The sequence below is a fragment of the Lutra lutra genome, chromosome 12 (genome assembly GCF_902655055.1).
Source record: "Lutra lutra chromosome 12, mLutLut1.2, whole genome shotgun sequence".
NCBI classification, from domain to species: Eukaryota; Metazoa; Chordata; class Mammalia; order Carnivora; family Mustelidae; genus Lutra; species Lutra lutra.
In genome coordinates, this window is record NC_062289.1 from 40,619,640 (window position 1) to 40,642,794 (window position 23,155).

A 23,155-nucleotide genomic window follows, 5' to 3' on the forward strand; every position below is an offset into this window, starting at 1 on the left:
GCTTTCCAGGGGCGCCTGGGTGGCTCAGTGGGTTAAGCCGCTGCCTTCAGCTCAGGTCATGATCTCAGAGTCCTGGGATCGAGCCCCGCATCGGGCTCTCTGCTCGGCAGGGAGCCTGCTTCCTCCTCTCTCTCTGCCTGCCTCTCTGCCTACTTGTGATCTCTCTGTCAAATAAATAAATTAAAAAAAAATCTTTAAAAAAAAAAAAAAAAGAAATACATAGCTTTCCATTTTCCTAGTTTGAATTTCTAATAACATAAGTACTGACAAATGTGATATTCACAAGCAAAAGCCCTTTGGGTCCCTCCATCACTTGTAAGAATGTGGAGGCTCCTGAGACTGAGAGCTTTGAGAAGCACTGTTTTGGGAGTTAAAAGTTTTCTAGTTGATTGCAGTCACATGTTCAAACAAATTCTAAACCCAGCTCATGTTCTGAAGAGTCTGTAGAAGAAAATAAGAGAGTAGCCAGCTTTGGCCAGAGGGGCAACATGTTCCCGGAGAGAGAGGGAGCTGTCCTACTACCCCTCCTTACACTGGCATGGGACCACACACAAATGCTGAGACAGCATGTAGATCATTTCCACTGGGTGTTTCCAGTGGGTACCCAGGAGATCACTTGTGAGGCCACTGCCCTTGGCCCCCAAGGGAAGGATCAGTAATTTGGAAAGCTATCCCTAATTATTGTGCTACTTTTTATGGATGATATTATACTTCTCCAGGAGCCTGAATTGCTTCCCTTCTTTTAAAAGCAAGAACACAAACATTTCAGCAATTAGACTTTCACCAAAAAATGATTTATAGTATATCCAGCCCTTTACAGAGAAGATCCATTTATAGGAGAACAAGGAAGTTGGAATAGATTCTAGGTGAAATCCATGATGAAGAATCCTTTTTAATTTCATTTGCTGGCCATGTTGTTGAGTTGATCTTCAAAATGCATGTTGCTAAAAGGGGAAAGAACAATTGATGATTTAATTTCTAAATTTAAAGACCATCATTTCAATGAATCACAGTGAAGCAGTCTCATTTTTAAATGAGGTGCCATCAACAGGCTCCTGGCATCCCTGCCTGCTGTGGGGCTGCCCCAGCCGGGTCTCCACGAAGAAGCCCTGGCCTGTCTGGCTGGCCTAATTCAGATGCTACACCGTTACAACGAGCACACCCTGCAGCCTCAGAAAGAAAGGCGTTCTGATTTAAGACCTAAAGTAGATCTGGAGATTCTGTTTTCCGTGAATTAATTGTAGAAATGTTTAGACTGGAGGATTTGTAAGTTGATTTCTTGCTCTTGGGAATATGGCGGTTAGGGGTGTGTGTGCTTGCGTGTGTGCATGTGCGCGCACGTGTGTGTGTGTGTGGTGTTACTTAAAGGCCCTACCCTGTCCCTAATACTCTAATAATTCTTCTCTTTCTTGATTTAACTTCCTTCTTTCTCTCTCTTCTCTTTATCATTTTCTTCAACTCCTTCCAATATTGGCTTCATAAGTCAGCCCTTTTAATAGCGCGTATGTTTTCTAATTTCTAGAAGAATAACCTGGCAGTCCTGTCTATTCACTAATGTGTCCTCTCTTCCCTAACCACTACTCCAACCCTCAAGTGCACCCCTCTTGGCCCAGGGCACTGTGCTTGCAGGTACGGCTTTTATCAGGTTGTCCTACCAGATCATTGGCCAGTCTGTCCTTTTTACTTTGAGTCATAAAGTAAACCAGAAATACTTGTTTGTTTGAAACAAACACAACAAAACACCTACATACATTTTAAGTACTTTTCTAATAAGCTTGAGAAGTAACTGAGCCGTGCTTTGTGATTAGCTGTAAATACTTCCTGTTGTTGAAGAAATGCAACAGCAGTGTATGCAAATAAAACTATTTCCTTACTGCTCGTTATAATTGTCCATCTTCTGACTAACTTCATAAACAAATTTAGTGCCTCAATACCAGTTTGTCCACTTCAAAAAATTAGAATTGTAAAATATAGTATGACTTGAATTGCCATTTTTCTTCAGAAAATATGTACTTGATTTAGTTAATTGCAGTATTTCTAGTTTCCGAGATACCCTCATTGGGCACATTTTTTCTTTAGTTTTGCGAGTCGTTTCCAGAAACTCTATTTTGAATGAAATAGACCTGGAAGAATTTTATAGCTTCACTTTTAAACAATGTTCAGATTTGACGCCATTTTCCTTGGGCTCTTTCATGTGTAAGACGAGGAGTCTGTGTGCTCTACTCCTGCATATGTAGTGGGTGCTGGGGTTCACTGCTTAGTCCTGCCCTTCAAAATAAAGGCTTTCTTGCCGGACATGCCCTTGCCACGAGGGGCCTTCCCTCACCCAATTGTCCACTCCCTCCCAGGGGGCAACTGCAATCCAATGGCTATGATGCTGGGAGTACATTGGCTTTGTCTAAATTCTGGAGAGTATCCCAGCTCTGTAGCAGGGCCAAGGCCTCAGCTGCAATGCTATCCCCATGTTCCATGTACCCTCACTCTCTGCCCTGTCTATCTTCCCGTATTCTGTTACTCTGTGCTCCCAGGAGCACTCTCTCTGGGGAACCAGTCTCAAACAAGGTAGTTTCAAGAATCTATTGCCATTTTAGAGACCTTCTGAGACAAGACTTTAAACTCTCTACTTGAAAATCTTGCCTTAGAGTTAGTTACTGCACATGGAGCCGGATCAATTGGAACCTTTGTTAATAGAAAAGCCTCAAACAGCTCGGCACCCCCTTCCTACAATCCTGAGCTGAACCACTCCCAAAAGACCTTTAGAGCAAAAACTCTTATAGTTCACCTGTCCCCTCTATCAGGAAGGTTGGGGTTAGAGGCAAAATCACTTTTGCCCTTCAGAAGGGTCACAGACCCTCATCCTCAAAAAAGTCTACAACCATACACAATTTTGGATATAATTCCAGGAGGATATGAACTTCTTCCCAAAATCCCTCATGGACTCCAATTTAAGAACTATTGACCTGGGCGCCTCAGTGGTTAAAGCCTCTGCCTTCGGCTCAGGTCACCATCTCAGGGTCCTGGGATCGAGCACCACATCAGGCTCTCTGCTCAGCGGGGAGACTGCTTCCCCCTCTCTCTCTCTGCCTGCCTCTCTGCCTACTTGTGATCTCTGTCAGATAAATAAACAAATAAAATCTTAAAAACAACAAAAAAACTGTTGACCTTACATGAAGGTAATAGGAACTCATGGTTTCAAAGCTGTTATCCAGCATAGAAAATAAAGAGGTTCTTTTTTAAGCATATAAGAAAGTCCTAATTCCTCTTCATATGATTTCATCGAGAGGATTTGAATCGCCAAATATGAGACTCGACTTACATTTTCCAGAGATAAATCTGCCGTATTTGAACGTGTCCTTTTTTGATATTTCTTCCTGATGCAATAGACAGTGACAAGAGTGACTATCAGCATCAGGGCAAACATAGCAGCAGTGGAAGATGCAGCAATGACAATGGTGTCCTGGGTGGAGCCTCTCTTCTCACACCTCTTCCCCATGTACCACCAGTCTTCCCCTGACAGACACCTGCACATTGGAATGTGACCAGAGTTATGAGTTGATATTTCAGTCAACATTCAGGTCACTGATATATGGAACTCAACCAGATGGGAATGGTTATACCAGCTCCAGGAGACCAAGCAAGGCCAGTGGAAAAGAAATGGGATTACTGCTCAAAACAGTGGCCCTAAGGTGGGAAGGAAGGTGATGTAGATAATGGAGAAAATTAAGTTCTAATGTGTCAGTCTCTCCACATCCCCCCTGTACCCCTTGGCCAAGCTCATCCCAGAATGACAGAGGACTATCTCCATCTAGAAAACAAGGACAGTCCCACTTCACCACACCAGACTGTTGTGAGGACTTCATAAGACATATATCTCATGAGGACTTTTTCAAGCAATTACAACATAATGTACTATTTCTTCATAAATAATTTTACCATTCTTCTGGCTACCCAAAGTCCCAAATGGAGAGCAAAAAATAAATATCCCATGAACGGTTTTGAGATGAGAACCAACGGACCATTCATGTATGTGATCAGTGTTTGACACTACACTACGGAAAGAATAAAATTTCTAACAAGAGAACGGGGAGATCTCATCCAAGTGGCCCCTTACCTGCACTCGGCTTTCCCATTCTGGACAATGCAGATGCCATCGTTCTCGCATTTGAAGTTCATGCAAAGGTCATTGATGACAGAGGTTGGGCTTGGCGGGCTTGGCTGAACTTGTGTAGAATTAAGGTGGGAAATGTCTAAGGAGGGCAGAGGGAGCGTATGGATGGAAATCAGTTTGACTTTAGCATTTGGTCTTTAAGTTTCAAAATAGATGCTTAGATTTCACAGGCAGTAAAATAATAAGTCAAAATCTAAATGCAAATGGAAGCTGGGCCAGCCCGTGGGGCTGTCACCTGAACTCCACGCTTGCCTGGGCCTAGGCTTGCCTGAGCTACAGGGGGCCCAACCCCTTAAAACCCACCCTCGAGGGACAGCACTGCAAGGCAGTTGATGGATTTGCCCAAGGTCACAGGTCTCTTGCTGGAGGGAGCAGGCCGGGGGATATTCGACACAAGCTACCAGGTCCCCCCAAACAACCAGGGCTCTATTCTTTGCAGTGCATCTGCTGCTTCTCCTCCAAACAGGGTTGAACTGAACTGATGAACATGGGACTTCTTCCCTGGTACAGAAGATGATCTTTCCCTCGACACAGTTATTCTTGAATAACTTTTTCCAAGAAGTATCGTCTAGATTTCCTCTAATTGACATTGACATAAAAATTTCAAGAGTTTTAATTGCACCACCTTTCATCACAAACAAGATGCTGATTTACTGAGATGGAACTGGGTCTTTCATAGTAAATGAGTTATAATGGTGCCACATAAAACATGGAAACTACGTATTCCTGGAAAATGTATTTATTAGCTGCCATGGGTAAGGAATTTTAAAAGGCAATAGATTAATACTACTACTGACAAAATATATGTGTGTGTGCTTATATAGGACACATAAAAATATACATGCATGCTTGTGTGCTCACATGTGCTCACATGCTTGTGTGTTCACATATACATATATGTGTATATATATGTATATGTATTCAAAAAACACAATAAAGACAATTCATTTCCAGTTAATTTCATGTTCTTGTCTGATTTTCCTACTTCTGGAACCCCAGAGTATAATTTTATGGTACGATAGCTATACTTTCACTTGTTTCTAAAGATTTCTGGCGTAGATTTTCCATGGCTCCATGTGGTGGTAATTAAGTTATTTATCCTGGAATGGTCACTGTTTTCATTTACATTATTTTCATATTGTTCTTGATTCATACCAAAAAAAAAAAAAATCCCACTAATGCCCATTTGCCCCATACCTACAAGTGGAACCCAGAAGAACACAGTAAATAATGGCCGCGACAACAACAAAAATAGCTTATATACAACTGTTTTTACTGACATACCTTCCACTGTCAGTAGGATATAAACATCATCTCCTTTTATAAAATCTCTACTTTTCAGCCTCTTGTGGGTTATAAAGGCACCGGTTCCATAGCCTTGACCTCTTCTAAACTGAGTTCCATTAGGAAAAAAAGCCACCGCTCCCACTTTGGAAGGCCGGTCCCAAAAATAGTTCCCATCATCTGAAAAGGCAATTTGTATTCATGGATTGTGTTTAGCTTCATCATAGCTTTGGGTGCTGGGAAAGAACAGGCAATGTGAACCGCAATTAGGATAGAGCTCAAAATAATTAAATGATGCTATTGACCTGTGATGTATTCCCTGGCAAGTCACTGAAGCTTGTCCATTTATACTGTCCTCACGAAAATGAGATTGCCTGGCAGGGGAGACCACATTCTGGAATTTGTGTGGAGACATACCAAATGTTTCCTAGGTAGGCTATCACACCCATACTCACTGGCCGGTGTAGAAACTCCCCTGCCCATTAAAATCATTCCTTAGTGACCTTGAGTCATACACAGTCCTTTTAACTAAGTTAAATCAATAGGTTTCTGAGGCTTTTTTTTTTTTTTTTAAGTAATCTCTACAACATGGGGATCGAACTTACGACCACAAGATCAAGAGTCACATGCCCTATCGACTGAGCCAGCCAGGTGCCTGAGAGAGTTTTTTTAATACTAACATAAAACAGTTCATCTCATTAGCTGAATTATTCACCTACCAGAGCAAAGCCCTTCAGGAAAAGAAGACAGAATCACTGCTTCTGGGGAAAGGTGATGACCCACCCAACTTTGAGCCATTTTCAATGTCATTCAGGGAAATATGTTTGGGGGAAAAAAGTGAAGAAATTCTGAGCATCGAGTCCCTACAATCCTGTTTGTGAATATTTTTTTTTTACTATCTTATTAGTGGTTTCTCTTTTCCTGTGTCACTCAGGTCCATTTGTTTCATATATAGAATTCAAATTTGGCAATAATATTCACCTTGCCATAATTTCATTTTCTATTAGGTTCCCAGAGGACAAAGGATTGCTAAAATTAGAAATGTGATCATTTTGCGGGGAGGAGCTGTTCGTTTTTGAGACTGGGAAGATAGGGAGTGATGTCACCATTGGCAAGTCCTCCTGAACTTTTTAATAAGAAGTTACAATCTCTTCTCAGAACCTTCCCAACACTCCAAAGCACCTACTCAAGGTCTTCCTTCTCATCAGGAACCATCCCCTTCTATAAGAGTTGAATTGTGCTTGACAGCCCTGGTGGCAAGGGGGTGGTTATTATTACTGCCTCAGTGTTATGGCTGAGGACACTAGGGCTTCAAAAGACTATTTGCTCAGTATTGCATAGCTAATGAGAAGCAAATCTTGGATTTGAACCCAGGCATGCCAAACTCTAAAACCAACACTCCTTGAACAACTGTGAATTCACGTATGGTCTAGTGCCAGGAATAATGTCAGCGTCTTCTCTAATTTTCAGAGACATTCTCAACTCGCATTCCCGACAGTGTCCTGCCTAGGGGACTCTGCTCACAATTGCTGAAGCCCTTCTCCTCAATATCTTCTGTTCCTAAAATTTGGGGTTCAATACTCCCTACGTACCTGACCATGCAGTCTCTCATTCCCAAATCATCTGTCCCTCCTAGAGCAGTGATCATGTATTAGCAATAAAGAAAACGAGTCACAAACCGGTGGTCATAGATGGGTCTGTAGTTACACTCCGCTGATTGGACATACGTTGCCGAATGTCAGGATTTTGATCCAAGAGTGTCATCGTGGCTTGTTGCCAAGGACACGGCCATTGTAATTGATCATCATTGGCTCCAGAAATCAAGTGAAAATATATTCCTGCATTAGTTGAGTGGTTTAGATTCAAGTAAATCTGAAAGGCATAACCTTTAGAAGAATAAAATGGAGGGCTATAGAGAGTTCCACTTGAGCTGCCAATAAACTGTGTGAAATTCTTTATATGCCAGATATGATGAGGGCACCGTGTTTCCGAAAGATTGATGTCATCAAGAGACAAGCCACCCAATGATGCACCAGCGCCTCTGACCCCTCCAAACACCACTCTGAATTTGTTGGTCACTTTCAGTGTTACATGGTAAAGTTGCCAGCTCCCGATGGGTATCTCTGTAAAAGAGACATTATTATTTCAAAGCAAAGGACTGAGAATCCGGTGCAAATCAACATTAGGCTTTTTAACCTTCATAGGACAAATGATCATCCTTGAGCTATTGACGCCTATAGTGTGGAGTGTGATCTGCTCTCCTCTCCAGCTCAGGCCCATTCCCTTCCAGGGAGTTCTGTGCTAAGAAGCTGCTCTCTGGAATATCTGGATGCTTACCTATTTGTTTCTCAGAGAGGTCACCCTTTCCCAGCAACAGGTGACCAAACAACCACATCTAACTTAGGAATATTCCATGCCCTATAAATGAGTTACCCCCCATTCCATGTTAGCTAAAGCCAGTATCTGTGCTTATACCCAGGATTCCTATGAGACTCAGCCAAACCCTCATTTATAGTTGAATTGAAATACTTCCTTCACATGCAAAATTTTCAGTCAACATTTTGGTAGTATTAAACAGGAATCCACCAAACCCCAGAAGGCCCACATTTACCATTTACTCCTTAGATCATTTACTAGTGACTCAATATTATAAATATATTATCTAATACTTGATACCATCATCTTTCTCCCCATCCTACACTTGCCCCTTCACCATCATCCCCTCCCCTAGCTAGGAACCCAGGCTATGCTATCTTGTCTTACTTTCTTCTATCACATACCCAAATAAGAAGCAATATATTAAAAAAAAAAAAAAAGTTCAGAATCCCCCAGGTAGAGAACAGGAATTCATGTCGAGCTAGTAGTTAGCACAATGACTTAAAACTTAAATATATCGGCACTTAACGTGAAACACAATTATGTGAGAATAAATTAGAAATATCCAAATTACAGAAAATACTAGTATCAGTGGGTAGACTCTAGACTGAACAAAACTCTTTCATGAAAGCTTCCGCTTCATTATGGTCAGCACTCTCCATTTAAAATCTGGACTCCTGGGGCACCTGGGTGGCTCAGTGGGTTAAAGCCTCTGCTTTCAGCTCAGCTCATGATCCCAGGGTCCTGGGATCGAGCCCCGCGTCGGGCTCTCTGCTCGGCAGGGAGCCTGCTTCTGCCCCTCTCTCTCTGCCTGCTTCTCTGCCTACTTGTGATCTCTGTCTGTCAAATAAATAAAATAAATAAATAAAATAAAATAAAATCTGGACTCCTAAGGACGCTTCTGAAGTACCTTTTGTGCTACTGTTTATGGGAGGAAAATGGTATGACATATAGTATAATGTAGATCGATTTTATAATAGGTTTTCATAATTGGTTCAAACCAAGTGGTCGATATGCAGAGCAGACAGTAACAGGCAGCAGGGAAATTTCATAACCACCTGCTTTCATAGCTGGTCAGTGTGACCCACCTCTTGGACACAAGATTGGAATGGAGTGTTGCCCTCCCTCCACTCAGGAATTGCTCCAGAAGTTGCACTTAACCCAAATCGTAACAATTATAATTCTACACTGGGATTTTTTTTTTTAAGCTAGATATTAGAGGAAGAGTCCTTTTTCCAGTTTGATGACACATTTGATAATATGTAAGCTGGGAAGTGAAATATCCAAAGCCCCATTTCTGAGGACAAAACCCATCTGAGATAACAAGAGAGGTCCCCGACCATGTTCAGGGATAGGTCCAGCCCTGTCTGAGGCCAGTTCCTCCTTCGTCCATCCCACAGTCTCTTTACATTGAACCAGTAACTTCCCATTTTGCCTAAACTAGTTTTCCTTATGTTTATTTATTTTTTTATTAACATATAATGCATTATTTGGGTACAGGTCTGTGATTCATCAGTCTTAGACAATTCACAGCACTCACCATAGCACATACCCTCCTCAATGTCCATCACCCAGCCACTCCTCTACCCTCCCACGCCCCAGCAACCCTGTTTGTTTCCTGAGATTAAGAGTCTCTTATGGTTTGTCTCCCCCCCAGCCCTATGTTATTTCATTTCCTCCCCTTTCCCCCCATGAACATCCTCCCTGCCTCTCAAATTCCTCATATCAGATTTCTCTGAAATCATATGATAGTTGTCTTTCTCTGATTGACTTATTTCGCTCAGTATAACAGCCTCTAGTTCCATCCATGTCATTGTAAATGGCAGATTTTGGTTTTTGATGGCTCCATAGTATTCCATTATAGATATATACACCACATCTTCTTTATCCATTCATCTGTTGAGGGACATCTAGGTTCTTTCCATAGTTTGGCTATTGTGGACATTGCTGCTATAAACATTTGGGGCACGTGCCCCTTTGGATCACTTACATTTGTATCTTCAGGGTAAATACCCAGTAATGAGATTGGGGGGTCATAGGGTAGCTCTATTTTCAACTTTTTGAGGGAACTCCATTCCTTATTTTTTTTTAAGATTTTTTTTTTTTTATTTGAGAGAGAGCAAGTGGAGGGAGGGCTAGAGAGAGAATCTCAGCAGACTCCCCACTGCATGTGGAGCCTAATGTGGGGCTTGATCCCATGACCCATGAGACCACAACCTGAGCCAAAAACCAAGAGCCAGATCCTCAACTGACTTGCACCACCCAGGCACCCCTCCCTCATATTTTTATTACTTGCCAAGAACTGACCTCCTCAGGGCCACAGACTGAAAGAGTTAAGATGACCTCACTCTGAACCAAGACAATAAGAACGTTGACATTGTACCTTTTATTTCTTTCACAAGCGTCAAAGTACCAGTCACATGGTCGGCAGAATACTCCCTGGTGTAGATATTCAGCTGGTCATTTTCACTTCCGCTGTTGTATAAATAAAACTGCAAGCACTGATATCCTCTTTTAGGGTAGAATATTCGACTTTCCAGCATAGCTGTGGCCCCCATGCTTACAGAGCTACTGTTGAAATGCATGAAGAAACCAGAACCTGTTCAGAAAACAAAAGCAGAATTGACAAAGCAGATACGAGATACAGGCACGCGTGTCTTGCAGGCTCATGAGTTCTACTTAGTACCCACTGTGTGCAGAGCACTGTGCTGGGCATTTAAATACAGGTCCATGAGTAGGCAGTTGATAAAAGAGAACTTAGTCCATGTTTTCCTTCCTATAGCTTTCAAAATCAGAAAAAAGCATCACCTTCTTGGTCTTGTCTCTCTCTCTCATCTTCTCCCTCCCTCCTCTCCTTCCTCCTTCCTTCTGGCCTATGGAGGACCACTATCCACTATCCAAATTTGCATTTATAACAAAAGGGTATTTTTATTGACATGTATTTGACACAGAGCATTGTGTAGATCTAACATGTACAACATGCTAATTCGATACACTTATATACTGTAATATGATTGTCGCTGTAGCAATAATTAGTAACTTCTCAACATGTCACATAATTGTCATTTCTTTTTTTTTGTGGTTGGAATAATTAAGTTCTAGTCTCTCAATAAGTTTAGTGATTAGAATACAGTATTGCTGTTTATATTCCCTGCACGGTGCGTTAGATCTCCAGGGCTTTCCTACTACTCATTGTAAGTCTGTACCCTTAACATCTGCCCTCCAGCACCCCCAACCCCTCCAAAAAAGGAAAATAAAAGGAAAAGCACTCATTACTGTTAGTGACCCCAACCACTGCCTAGACCAGCTGAGCGCTCATGCAATGACCCTGAATTCTAAAGTCTAGTCTTACATCTTTGTTGCCAGGAATGAGCAAATAAATAAAAACGAACTACTTGTAGCCAAATAAATGACTGTTTAATTTAAAACAAAATTATGATGGAAAAGGATACTCATCTGAATAAAATCAAATTATACTTTGTCTCTTCATTTTCAGGATTTTTATAATAGGAGCGTGTAATCACAACCAGCTGAAATTCTGAAACTGAATAATTCACAGCCCTGTGCTATTCACTGGGAAGTCTCGTGTCTCTCGTGAGCTTTGAGAAAACAACCGGGCTATGCTGGAGATAAGAGCCCTTCCAGGAGGTACAGTCCCTTTCTGCTGTGGGCACAGACAGAGAGAGGCCTCACAGAGCTCAGCTCTGACTCACGAGAAGAAGAGAAAAGTCAGGAGGAAAGGCAAAGAAATGAACCATGTCCTTATAGGCACTGGACTCTTTCTTTAGTAGCAACCGAATGGGTTATCATTAACAATTCTGGTAGAAATCGGAGATAAAATCCCAGTCTTTCATAGCAAAGGAAAATGCTGGGCCCGCCAAATGTAAAATCCAGAAGTATCTCCCTCATGTTACCTTTGCACTGGCCCATGCTGGAGTGATCGCTCTCTGGCCCCCTGGGAACCTGGGACACCCATTGCCAGTCAGCATTATCATCGGAACTTTGAATCATACCACACACATTTTCCAGTTCAAAATTGCATGAGTCCATAAAGCTCAGGGAAGTGGCTACAGAAGCAAAACAACAATTATTGACACTCCTCCAACATGATAATCCAAGTGATAAAAACGGAGTTTGGACAGAAGTCCTGGGAATGCCAAGATGGCATTAAATACCAGGATGAGACTTCACTCATTCTGGGGGTTGAAGACCTCTTGATAGCTCCAAAACCAAGGAACTGATCAACGCTGTTTATCTGAATACTGTCTGCCCCAAGACATTTTTCTTTAACTATCTAATGTATGGGAACCTCAGTCTACATTCCTCTAATTATCCAGATTATTCAACTGCAGCGCGGATTATTTGATCCCGTCTGTATGACGTCTCCTCATTAAAAAATCGACACGTTACTATAGGACCCAATTTCTGGTTAGATCTGAAGGCCAGAACTTCTGAGAAGAAAAATGAGGCTTCCGAGGTGTGAATTTGGGATTTAGGTGACTTTTTTTTTCTTTTTTAAATATCAAATATCAAACTTCAACTATAAACCATCAAACAACTATCAAACCATCATTTCAGAAAAGCCAGCGATGCTTCTCAAAATGGTGCAGCACGTAATCTTCCCTACATGCAGAGAAACACGGAAGGCATTTCAAAGAACCTGCCACATACTGCAGTTATAAAGCCGATTCAACTTCAAGAGATCAGAGTCACTGAAATCCATTCGTTGGCCGATCACATCCATAAAGTCTGAGATCCTTGTGACAATTGTTGGTTCTGTCCCATTTTGGAAAGCAGTCTTGCTGTAGTGCATTACTGAGGTATAATCATAGGGAACATTCAAGGAGTCTGATACTTGGTCGTCGTAGGTATTAAAATTGTGCTCTTTGTCTAAATGATAAAATTGAAAAGATCTTTAATTACTTGACGCCCACAACATTTAGCTTACCTTCTTCTAAGTTTCCGTTACTGCCCAACGTTGGACGTTAGCATTTAGCGTAAGAAGAACTGCTAATAGAAAGGTAGATTCTCAAAGGTGGGGTGGAGACAGTCAGAATCAGTGGCAAGTGCTGACGGGAGGATGGGGGCACCTGACGTAGATGGAGATGGAGGTTAGAGGACTTTGAGGGGTGTGGTGGGGAGGCACCTGGGAATGATAGCCCAGACAGGAGTCATCAGAAGGAACTGACATAGTCGGCAATTTCCTGGTTACTGGAACATGTGTGCAAGTAATACGGTACGCAAGTATCTGTATTGTATTTATAGCATCTAGAGAAGATACCTAGCTGCTTAGCATCACACTAATGGGCAATGGATTGCAACTTGAAATGGGATGATTTCGTGGAAATAGTGAGGTAGATCTGATCTCCAAAGCTTACAGAAGTAAAACATCAAGACATCAGTTTTTCCATTATTAACAGTTGGCAGGAGACGGCACATGCTTGGAAATTCAGTTTTTAATAGGAAAAAAAAAAGTAAGAAAACAAAGGAAATGTACCTGACTGAATTCTGTCCCACATTATCCTGACATAGTCATCCCGGTCAGAACGAGACTGCTCGTGCCAGAATCCCAGCGCGTGGAGGAACTCGTGTTGGACTGTGGCGATTCTGTCACAGTTGGTCCCGATGGAGAGTTGTTGCTTCCCCATGTGCCTGTTTCCCACTGAAGACCAGCAGCTTACAGGAGAGTTCACAGGGCAGGGAAAAAAGGTGTTCTCATGATGTCTCAGGCCAGAATCCCCGGTACCCAGGGTACTCAGTTACCCACCTAGATCCTCCACTCATATATCAGGGCACTGCATTTCTCTCCTAACCCTGCCGATCTATGAGAAACCTTACAGACCAGATGACGTTCGGAGATCTGGCTCTGACACTATTACAGAGGAGCAAGTCATCCCCCAATCAACCTACTAGTCCTGATCTTGAGCTGGAAATTTCTAACTTTTTCACAGTGTCCTTGGTAATAAGGTTTTATAGGGGTAGCAACCACATGGAGTTTCTGAGCTTCGGACAAGAGACACTGTCCGTTTAACTCAAGTAGGAAGGGTAGCTAGGTTAAAATAAATTGAAATGCACGTGCCTGCACACATACACACAGGCACCCACACACGTGTTTTACTGGAAGAGGGAAAGAAGGAGGGTATAAGCTACAAACGGCTGACGTTCCCTGACTTGTGGGATGGACAGCCTCCCTGTCTTGATATAGTTGCATGTATGAAAATACCATTTTTATAGATAAGGACACTAAATGCAGTCTGTCTTTTACTCTCCAGCAAACAGCTAAGGAAGCCCCCCTACCCACCTCAAGATCAGGGCCTAAGGCAATTGCTGTGATGGGTCACAGCTGCAACGTTCTCACTTGACCCCTAGAAAGATAAACTTTCCACCTTACCCACTGCCCTTGAACACTGATATATAGTTAGCTTCTCCAGCCCAGGGCTTGAAGTCAATGCATGTTTTTAGGCGATAGCGTTCAAATGCATTAAGGATAACTCCCTTTGCGTTCATTTCTGATGGAAGAAAACCATACAAAAAATACACATATTAAAATTATTCACCATTGAACAATTCACCATGGAAACAGGATGTGCAATATGTTATATATCATGAGATTCATGATATATGAATGTGTAGTGTTTTATTTTTACCAAATTTTGTATTCTATACAAATTAAGTATGTATCATATGCAAGTATTTTATTATTCTTCAGCTCCCTGATTTTGCCCCATTTTTATTTCTCTGGAACCTTTAGAGAGTACATTTCAGAACAACAAAAAAGACATTTCCTTATCTCAAAGAATAGATACCTTGGATCACAGGCAGCCAAAATGAACACTCACTGTCACAGGTTTCATCAGAGAAAACTACAGTATGTATTTAAAGTCCCACTGCAGAGCTTTTAATTTGAGGACCTTGAGATGGGAGATCCATGAAAATGCTGAAATTTATGTGAAGTATCTGTATCTGTATTTATATCATCTCATCTATGTCGGTTCTGTATCTATATCAACTACCATCTATATCAGTCTATATCTACATCAATGAATGTGTTTCCTGGGGAGACTGTTCATGAGCTTCTCAAGTGTGTTCAGAGCCCAAATTAGGGTTAAGAACTATTGCTTCGGGGGCTCCTGGGTGGCTCAGGTCATGATCTTAGGGTCCCGGGATCAAGCCCCACATCAGGCCCCTGAGCAGGGACCCTGCTTCTCCCTCTCCCTCTGCTCCTCTCTCTCTCTCTCTCTCTGTCAAATAAATAAAATATTTAAAGGGAAAAAAGAACCATTGTTTCAGAATGAAGAGGGATACTAACTGGTTGGATAGATACAGAACTCAAAAAAGTCAGAGGCATGAAAGCAGCAAAGAGATTCAGGAAAAGAAGCTCAAGGGTTACCCCTTTCACGGGAGCTGCATCTAGCAGCAGGTAATACCTGAAGTGTAAGAGAAAAAAACTAGAGCAGAATTTAGTATGTTAATAATTCAATATGGTTAATATATTTCTGGAAAGCCAGAAATCACTCCCAGTGAACCCTTCATACCTATTTACTAACCCTTCATAGATATTTTCTCTTGCTACCTGTAAAAGGGGCCTTGCTTAGTGATTTCCTTGGAGTCATTTGGAGTAGGTCTAAATTTCAGAAATGTGAGGAAATACTCTTCTCACTTGGAGCACAGAGAGCAAGTTCAAGGCCACAATATTAAACAGAGGTAAAGGACTTCCTAAGTAAGAAAGAATCAAAATCATAGAATAAAAAAATGACCTATAAAAATTTGAAGATTAATTACATTATAAAACTAATGCAAAATGATGCTATAATATTAAGTAAAAAAATGCAGATCAAAAAATTTAAACAGACACACCAGCTGGCTCAGTTGGTAGAACATGCAACTCTTCATCTTGGGATTGTGAGTTCAGCCCCACACTGGGTGTAGGGCTTACTTTAAAACAAACAAATAAATAAATAATAAAACAAAACAACTTAAAAAAATTTTAAACACTATAGCTATACCCATGTAAAAATGAACACAGTTTGGATGGTAAGATTTGGACTGAATTTTTTTGCCTAATATGTTTGATTTTTATATGTGTATCAATTTATTTTTTAATTTTTATTTTTTAATCTTTTCTTGGCTTTTTCTGTCTACTCTTGGTTTTTCGTCTATGTTTCTGGCCAGTCCTACCTTCTCAATAACTTCTATTAGATCTTCCATCTGCATCAATTCTAGAAAGTTGTCCTCCTGAGCTGAATTCTAATCTTGGCCATCTTTCCCCTCAATACCACCTTATTGGGCCACTCAATAAGATCCAGTTATCTAAGGAGCACCTGTTATATGCAGGGCATTGTGCAAGGTGCTCATCCATGCCCATGGCTTCAACCATCTCCCACAGCCTAATAACACCCAAATGCTCTCTATCTTTAATGACCAGGCCATACACCGATTATTATGATCTCCCCACCACAGTGGGCCTGATACATCTCAAACCCTACATGCCAAATGCTAATTTCCACCACACTTCTCTATTCCACCCTCTTCAAGACATATTTCCCATCTTGATGAAGGCACTATCCACCCAACTGTCTAAGACTGAATCCTGGGCACCAGGAACTCTTTATCTAGACCCACTTTCTTCTTGACCTCTTGCAATCAATCACCAAATCTGACAATTGCTTCCTAAATCTCCTTAGAATTGTCCATTCTTGTCTCTCCTCACTGAGGGAGTCTTGGTGCAGAAACTCTCAGTCTTTCCCTGAGTTTCTTCTACAGTATCCTCATTGGTCTCCTTACTTTCTTTTTGCCCCACTTATGCTATATCTTCTACACGGAAACTAGCATGATCACAACCTCACATCCAGGTTAAAACTGTTGGAGGCTCCATACCACCATCATTAAGCACACCAAGTTCTTTAACAAGGGAAACACTCCCCAATTCCAATCTACATTCCAGTTAAGGGTCTTCTCCTTTCCTCACGCCTTTGCATGGTGACCCATCTGCCTAGAGCACCCTTCCCCTGCCCTCAGCTTGCATGATCACTTTCTGCAAATTGCAAAGAAGCACCTCATCTGGGCAGATGCTCCAAGTGTTGACTTGGCAGGTAGATAAGTAGCACTTCATGCAAAGTAGGAAATGTCGGTTGATGGACAAAATGCAAACTTGATTTCAGTACCAATGTACCCCCTCCCAGGCACCAATGTATTACATACAACTTGCATAATTTTCATGGCAACTCAGCTGCACAGTGTCAACTGCTTCCTGATGTATATGCCTTTATATCTAGGTTGAATTCAATGCCCCTCCAAAGTGCTCCCTAGCTTTTGAACATATCACTAAGCAAAATGTTTATTCCATTCTATTATAATTAACTGCTGGCATATCTGAATCTCCACTGAAATGTATGAACTTTAGGGAAAGTTTCCCAAAAAAGCAGTTCCCAAAGCGATTCTGGTAACTGGCACCATAAATAAAATGAGGACCATGTTTAGAGTTCTCCATTACAATTAAATTTCTTCTATATAAAAGTTTTCTTTCATTTTGGATTGGCTTCTTCTGACTTTTTAGTATTGAAATACTCTTTATTTTATGAAAAGATGATAAAGATAATGGTTCTTGTAGCTGTGTAAGTTCCTGACTTGGCAAAATAAAATGTTGGTAAAACAATGCCAAGTCCTAAAGTTTTCTATGTTTGTTTGATGTTTTTAACTCATGTAAAATATGAACATATGAGAAACCACTGTTTTCAAATAAAGTCTACCTCCCTGATCTTTATGTCCCCAGAACCCAATACAGAGTATGCTCTCCATAAATGTTAGTTACATTAATCCCTTTCTTGGTCAGAATTCTGCAACTATTTCAAACAAAATCATTTAGGTTCTTTTCATTGTTCATTTTGTGTAAATTTTTATAAGAAAATGTTCATGGCCCCATAAAGCAACAAACAAACACTTCAAGACCATATGAGCCTACCCTTAAAAATACTGTGATTATAGGGCACCTGGGTGTCTCAGTCGTTTGGGCATCAGCCTTCAGCTCAGGTCATGATCCCAGGGTCCTGGGATCAAGCCCCACAACTCTCTCTCCCTCAGTCTGCCAATCTCCCTGCTTGTGCGCTCTCTCTCTCCCTCTCTCTCTCTCTGTCAAATGAATGGATAAAATCTGAAAGAAAGAAAGAAAGAAGAAAGGGAGGAAGGGAGAGAGAAAAATACTGTGACTATATTCTGTCAGGAACATATATCAGTTACACATACTCCAAGGTATATACTAACCCAAGCTATCTTCTAGAACATATGGAATAGTATGAGGCCATCTGTATTCTTCTCCAATGATAGAATTTCTATCTTGTGCCTGTCAAAAATAAATGTGAAGGGTTAATTCATTGAATCAGGCAAAAACTTAGGAAACAACAAATAGTTAATCTATAAATAAATGAAATTTAAAATGTAAGAAAACAAAATAATTTCATAGTAGTGAATGGTTGCTCTGATTCTGAGGTGGGAATAACACTTGTTTTATTCTAATCTGTTTTGAGGACAGTAGCCTCATGAATTAGGAAAGAAAAGAGATGAGATAAGAGAGAAGGGGAAGTGACGGAAGGACAGAGAGGCAGGAGTTAAATTACATGGGTCTTGAAGGCTGTGGGTAAATTTGGATATTATTCCAAATGCAGTAGGAAGCTGTTGAAGAGTTTTGTTGTGTGTTTTTTTATAAGATTTTATCTATTTATTTGAGATAAAGAGAGAAAGCAGGAGCAGGAGAGCAGAGGGAGAGGGAGAAGCAGTCTCCCCGCTGAGCAGGGAGCTCGATGTGGACACAATCCCAGGACCCCGGGATCATGACCTAAGCCAAAGGAAGATGCTTAACCGACTGAACCACCCTACTGAAGAGGTTCAAGACAGGAAGTGAAATGGTGTTATTGCCTGTTTAAAAGACCACTTTGTTGTGGGCGGGGTGTGGGAGGTGGGGACCGGGACAGGGTGGAAAAGATTACAGGGGAACAATATTTGAAATAGACAAATTAGGAGAAAAGTGGGTTATTCAGAGCATGTGTGGCAGACAGAAATGACAGAACTTGCTAATGTATCAAATGCTGGGGTGAGAGAAAGGGCAGAAGCAAAGGTGACTCCTGGAGTTTTTACTTATTTGGGGGAGTAGGTTCATGCCTTTGCTAAAAGGGAAAATCTGGAAGGAGCAGTTTGCATGAAAAATCTGAGTTCACATTAGGACACCTTACATTTGAGGCACCTCATAGGCACGGAAATGGAACTGGCAAATTGGAATTGACAAATTGGCAGCTGGATAGACCAGTCTGGAGTGCAACGGAAGGAATGGATGAGAGCCACACACTTGGAGTCATCAGCATAAAGATGACATGTCAAGCTCTGGCACAAGGTGAGATCAAGAAGGAGTGCAGAAAGATAGAGCCCAGGACCAACCATTAGATACCACAGCTCTGCTTCTTCTGTTGAAGTTCCCCATGGGGGTTTGATTTAAACTGTCTGTAAGGTACCTATGTTCATCTGTGTGCCATACACTCTTCATGCATAGATGTGTTTACCTGGCAACACTGTCGTTAGCTGTCAAGATAGAAGTCACAAAATCTATCTTTTATGGTAAAAACCTTATTCACTGATGACGTTTACAAATTCAGGTTAGCTTTGTTTCAATTAAATTTAGATTAAAATTAGATTTAGATTAAATCAGTGAGGTTCTATTTTAAAATGAAAACATCATATTGTTCCAATAATGAAAGCCCATCAGATCAATAAGACCAAGGCGCACATGGTGAGGGATGATGGCGTTGACAACACAGAAATCTGAGAAATGGCTGATGAAGGCACCGTTATGGGAGTCCCTCAGAGTATAACGTTTTCATTGAATACATCTGTCACCATGATGATGCACCCTTAGAGATAGCTGGGCTTAACAAAGTCCATGCTGTCTAATCATTCTCAGATACTCTGTATTTTGGTTTGCAGTAATTAACAGAAGATTCTTCCTTGCTATGTTTCAACTTACCCCATCAAGTCTAATGTCTCCCTCAAAAAGATCCAGTCCCAAATCTAAGAGGGAAGATTAAAAATTCATGTTAGCAAACTGGATTCAAACTTTCCACTTCATAAAAATGTAAAAAAAAAAAAATCTACAAACCTTCATTGATATCAAATATATCTTGATTGAGTCCACCATCTACATCTTTAACTAAAGGAACAAAAAAACCCACATTGAATATTATGCTTATGAAAAAAGACAATCTTCATCAATTACCAATTAAAAGTAAGTTTTTTTCCCCTCAGAACCTACTAGGTTCTGATTCAATGTACATTGACTGATTGATTTACTGAGAACGAGTTCTCATGCACTATACATTGATTCATTGATTCATTGATTAACTGAGAACCCTCCATGAGCAAGGCTTGGGGCTATAGGGCTTTTGCATATGTGCTCTTGTCCTATCCATGTCCCTTGAATTCCAGATCTCCAGGAGTAAGAAATTGGTCAGTCTATATAATATTAAAATTAATTTTAAAGACTAGACTAGATGATTAAATAGGAAGCAAATGTTTAAATTAGGTCAAACCAGTCCAATCTGCCCAATATATCTCTTGCTAGTAATAAACCTTGGAACTCTCAAGCAGAATTCCTAATTTAAATTTGAATTACTCTTTTAAATTACAAAGGAGTGGATAATAAAGCAAAATCTCTAAGTGTACAACAGAAGAGGATGGCCATCAGGTCTATCTGAGTTTATACAAAATAGCAGAAGTAATAATAGCAAGCATTGATGGTATGCCTTGTGTCAGTCACTGTGTTTGCACTTTCCTATATCACCATTTATTTTCTGCTGAGTATGTGGAATCTTGGAACAGGAACAATAAAACATTTCTCAATAAATCGAAAGAAGGCAGTGTTTGATTAAAGTTCAAAGCAATTATAAAATTATGCATATGCAATTATGCATTGTGCTTCTCATTAAATGTGTCTTGAGTTTTTCCGTCCTGTTGTTCTATTATCCATATAACTTTCTTTTACTATGACTTAGAGCGAAAACTCAAAATAGACTCACCAAAGTTGTCTTGAGTTGGCTGAGAAACAAACACATAAAAAAAGGCATTATTATGACACCCATGACATAAATTACCTTCTTCCAATTTATATCTAGAAATTTGTGGAGGTTTTTTTCATTAATATTATGGATTTCTTTCTGGCTTATATCCAAGATAGTTAATTTGGAGTCTAAAATAACTTTTTGAGGAAAGGGTCTTCTTATTTCATATAAAAAAATGAAACTGCCTGTGATATTAATTTGAAGGTGAAAGAGACAAGAAACCAACTTCACAGATTAAATAGAAGGCAGAACATAAGACTCTGTCCCTCAGATAAGCTTTCACCTTAAACATGATTCTCTAGAGGATTCATGGAGCAATGTTTGAAAAACTTAATAATTTATCCCCATCATTGAAATATTATTGTAATTTATAACAATCCCTTCTAAAGAAATCTTATAGAAGACTTCATTAATCATGTTTTACTTTCACATTTTTCTCAAGACTCTGCTTTCAAAAACAATACCAAATGTTTAAGGAAAAAAATCAATGGCTATACTTTGCAATTAAAAAAAAAAACTTAAAAAAAACTTCTGAAAATTAGTTCTACAAGTGAGCACATGAAAACCCAGAATACATGCCTAGTAGAAGAACTTATGTAAACCTGAGAAATGTCTTAGTGGAGTCTAGTGAAAAGTTCATGGCACTGGAAGGCAGTAGGTTTGGGTTATATTCCGGGTTCTGCCAACTCAGAGCAAGTCAGTTCACCTTCCCGAAACTCAGACTCTCTATAAAACAGGTTAATATGGCTTACATATTCTAATACCAGAATCCTATGGACTGTTTCGCAAGCAGTGGGAATGAACTGATTGGATAGTTTACCCTTCTTTTTGATATTAAGAAGTGCCTTATTTGTCTCACATGTTAGTCACACATAGGCACACTCACAGAGAAATACCAATACACCTACTCAAAAAGTGTGCATAAGTGAAATTTTAATGTGTCTTAAATGGTATCTCTTGTTCTCGATGCTGTAGATGCCATTTACAGAATGTCAACTCAATATAATCACTTATTTGTAAATCACAACTAAAGCTTTTCCCCTAGGCATTTGAAACTTTATTTAAAACCCTGAGTTGGTCTATACAAACTACCTGTCACTGTAGCAAGATGGGTTGAAACTGACAAAGAAACAGATGAGAAACCCCATGCTACAAAACCAAGCGTTTGCTTTGCCGGTGACATTCGTCATTCACTCCGTTCGAGTCTCACGTCACCATAACAGCAATATGCATTTCACTCAGCAGTAAAATCGGAATGGCTGTCACATTTCGCATTTTCCACATAATCAAAAGAAAATTTGTTACACAAAAATGAAACTGAAAGAAATGTGTAACTTTATGTCAATATCTCTGACTCTTTCTCTCTGGGGGGGCTTTTCACTCCCTATGAACCTGCTTGCCCCTGCTGGCCCCAGAGAAACACTCATTTCATTACCGTTTTGAAATTCTTAAAAAACAAGAAACGAACAAGCAGGCCATTGGCCCCCAATTTTTCTAATCGTTTTCCAAACATCATTTCCTTACCAAGCCAGGAACCATGAGCAGAACAGCAGAGAACAGAAAGCAAGGCAGGTACCATGAATCCATGTTATCACCTCCAGTTGAAGCCGCAAACTAGGAAAGTCAGAATATCATTTACTTTTTAAAAGGCAAACATCATAACTTCTAGCCTTTGATCTCAATGATCCATCTTGCAGGTCAGCTTACCGTGGTAGGAGTACCTACAATCAAAGTGTTAAAGTCCAGTATCCTGAATACAACCCTGAGAGGAGTTGGTTGGCCTTTTTTTTTTTTTTTTCAGGTCAACATTCAGTATCCAAGTGCCTGGCGGACACCTGATATTGAAGTAAGTTCTCTAATATATACAGACTTGCCCCCAGGATTATTAACGGCCACTCAGGCAAAAGAAAATACCAAATTAATTTTTAATCTCAATCTTTCAAACAGTAACATTTTTTTTAAAAGATTGCATTTATTTATTTGAGAGTGAGAAACAGACGCAAGCAAGCAGGGAGGGGCAGGTGGCAAGGGCAGAAGGTCTTGATCCCAGGACTCGGATCACAACCTGAGCCAAGCCGTTGCCCCTCAAACAGTAACATTTGTGAAACTCCTCCTGTTCATCGAACCCTGTGCTGCCTCCATATACCCAGTCGTGACCATGGCTCTTCTTCATTCGTTCATTTAATCAAAAATTCATTGAGTTACAAAATCCACTTATGTGCTAGAA

General features: G+C 40.5%; 1 protein-coding gene across 3 annotated transcripts; it reads right to left on the reverse strand.

Annotated features, from left to right (window-relative positions):
• Positions 1–775: 775 nt before the first annotated feature.
• On the reverse strand, positions 776–22,567 carry MEP1B (meprin A subunit beta). Of its 3 annotated transcripts, none has more exons than XM_047698293.1 (15): positions 22,453–22,567; positions 20,887–20,905; positions 19,971–20,015; positions 19,839–19,882; positions 18,089–18,167; positions 14,220–14,337; positions 13,326–13,504; positions 12,500–12,718; positions 11,743–11,895; positions 10,212–10,427; positions 7,132–7,575; positions 5,453–5,632; positions 4,112–4,247; positions 3,317–3,521; positions 776–941 (listed from the first exon to the last, which is right to left on the reverse strand). In XM_047698293.1, the coding sequence occupies exons 1-15, from the start codon at positions 22,513–22,515 to the stop codon at positions 930–932; spliced, it is 2,112 nt and encodes a 703-aa protein (XP_047554249.1). In that variant the 5' UTR covers positions 22,516–22,567; the 3' UTR covers positions 776–929. The 3 variants fall into 3 exon arrangements, with proteins under 3 accessions (XP_047554249.1, XP_047554248.1, XP_047554250.1); XM_047698292.1 differs by having other exon boundaries at positions 776–944; positions 22,453–22,562; XM_047698294.1 differs by lacking the exons at positions 18,089–18,167; positions 19,971–20,015; positions 20,887–20,905; positions 22,453–22,567 and having other exon boundaries at positions 776–944.
• Positions 22,568–23,155: the final 588 nt, after the last annotated feature.

Coding starts and splice junctions, on each gene's coding strand:
- MEP1B (XM_047698292.1), bottom strand. CDS start 22,515: ATGGATTCATGGTACCTGCCTTGCTTTCTGTTCTCTGCTGTTCTGCTC. Junction 11,896..12,499: donor GAATCGGCTTTATAACTGCA/GTATGTGGCAGG, acceptor TTGCTTCTGTAG/CCACTTCCCTGAGCTTTATG. Junction 7,576..10,211: donor GCTTGTGAAAGAAATAAAAG/GTACAATGTCAA, acceptor TCTCTTTTACAG/AGATACCCATCGGGAGCTGG.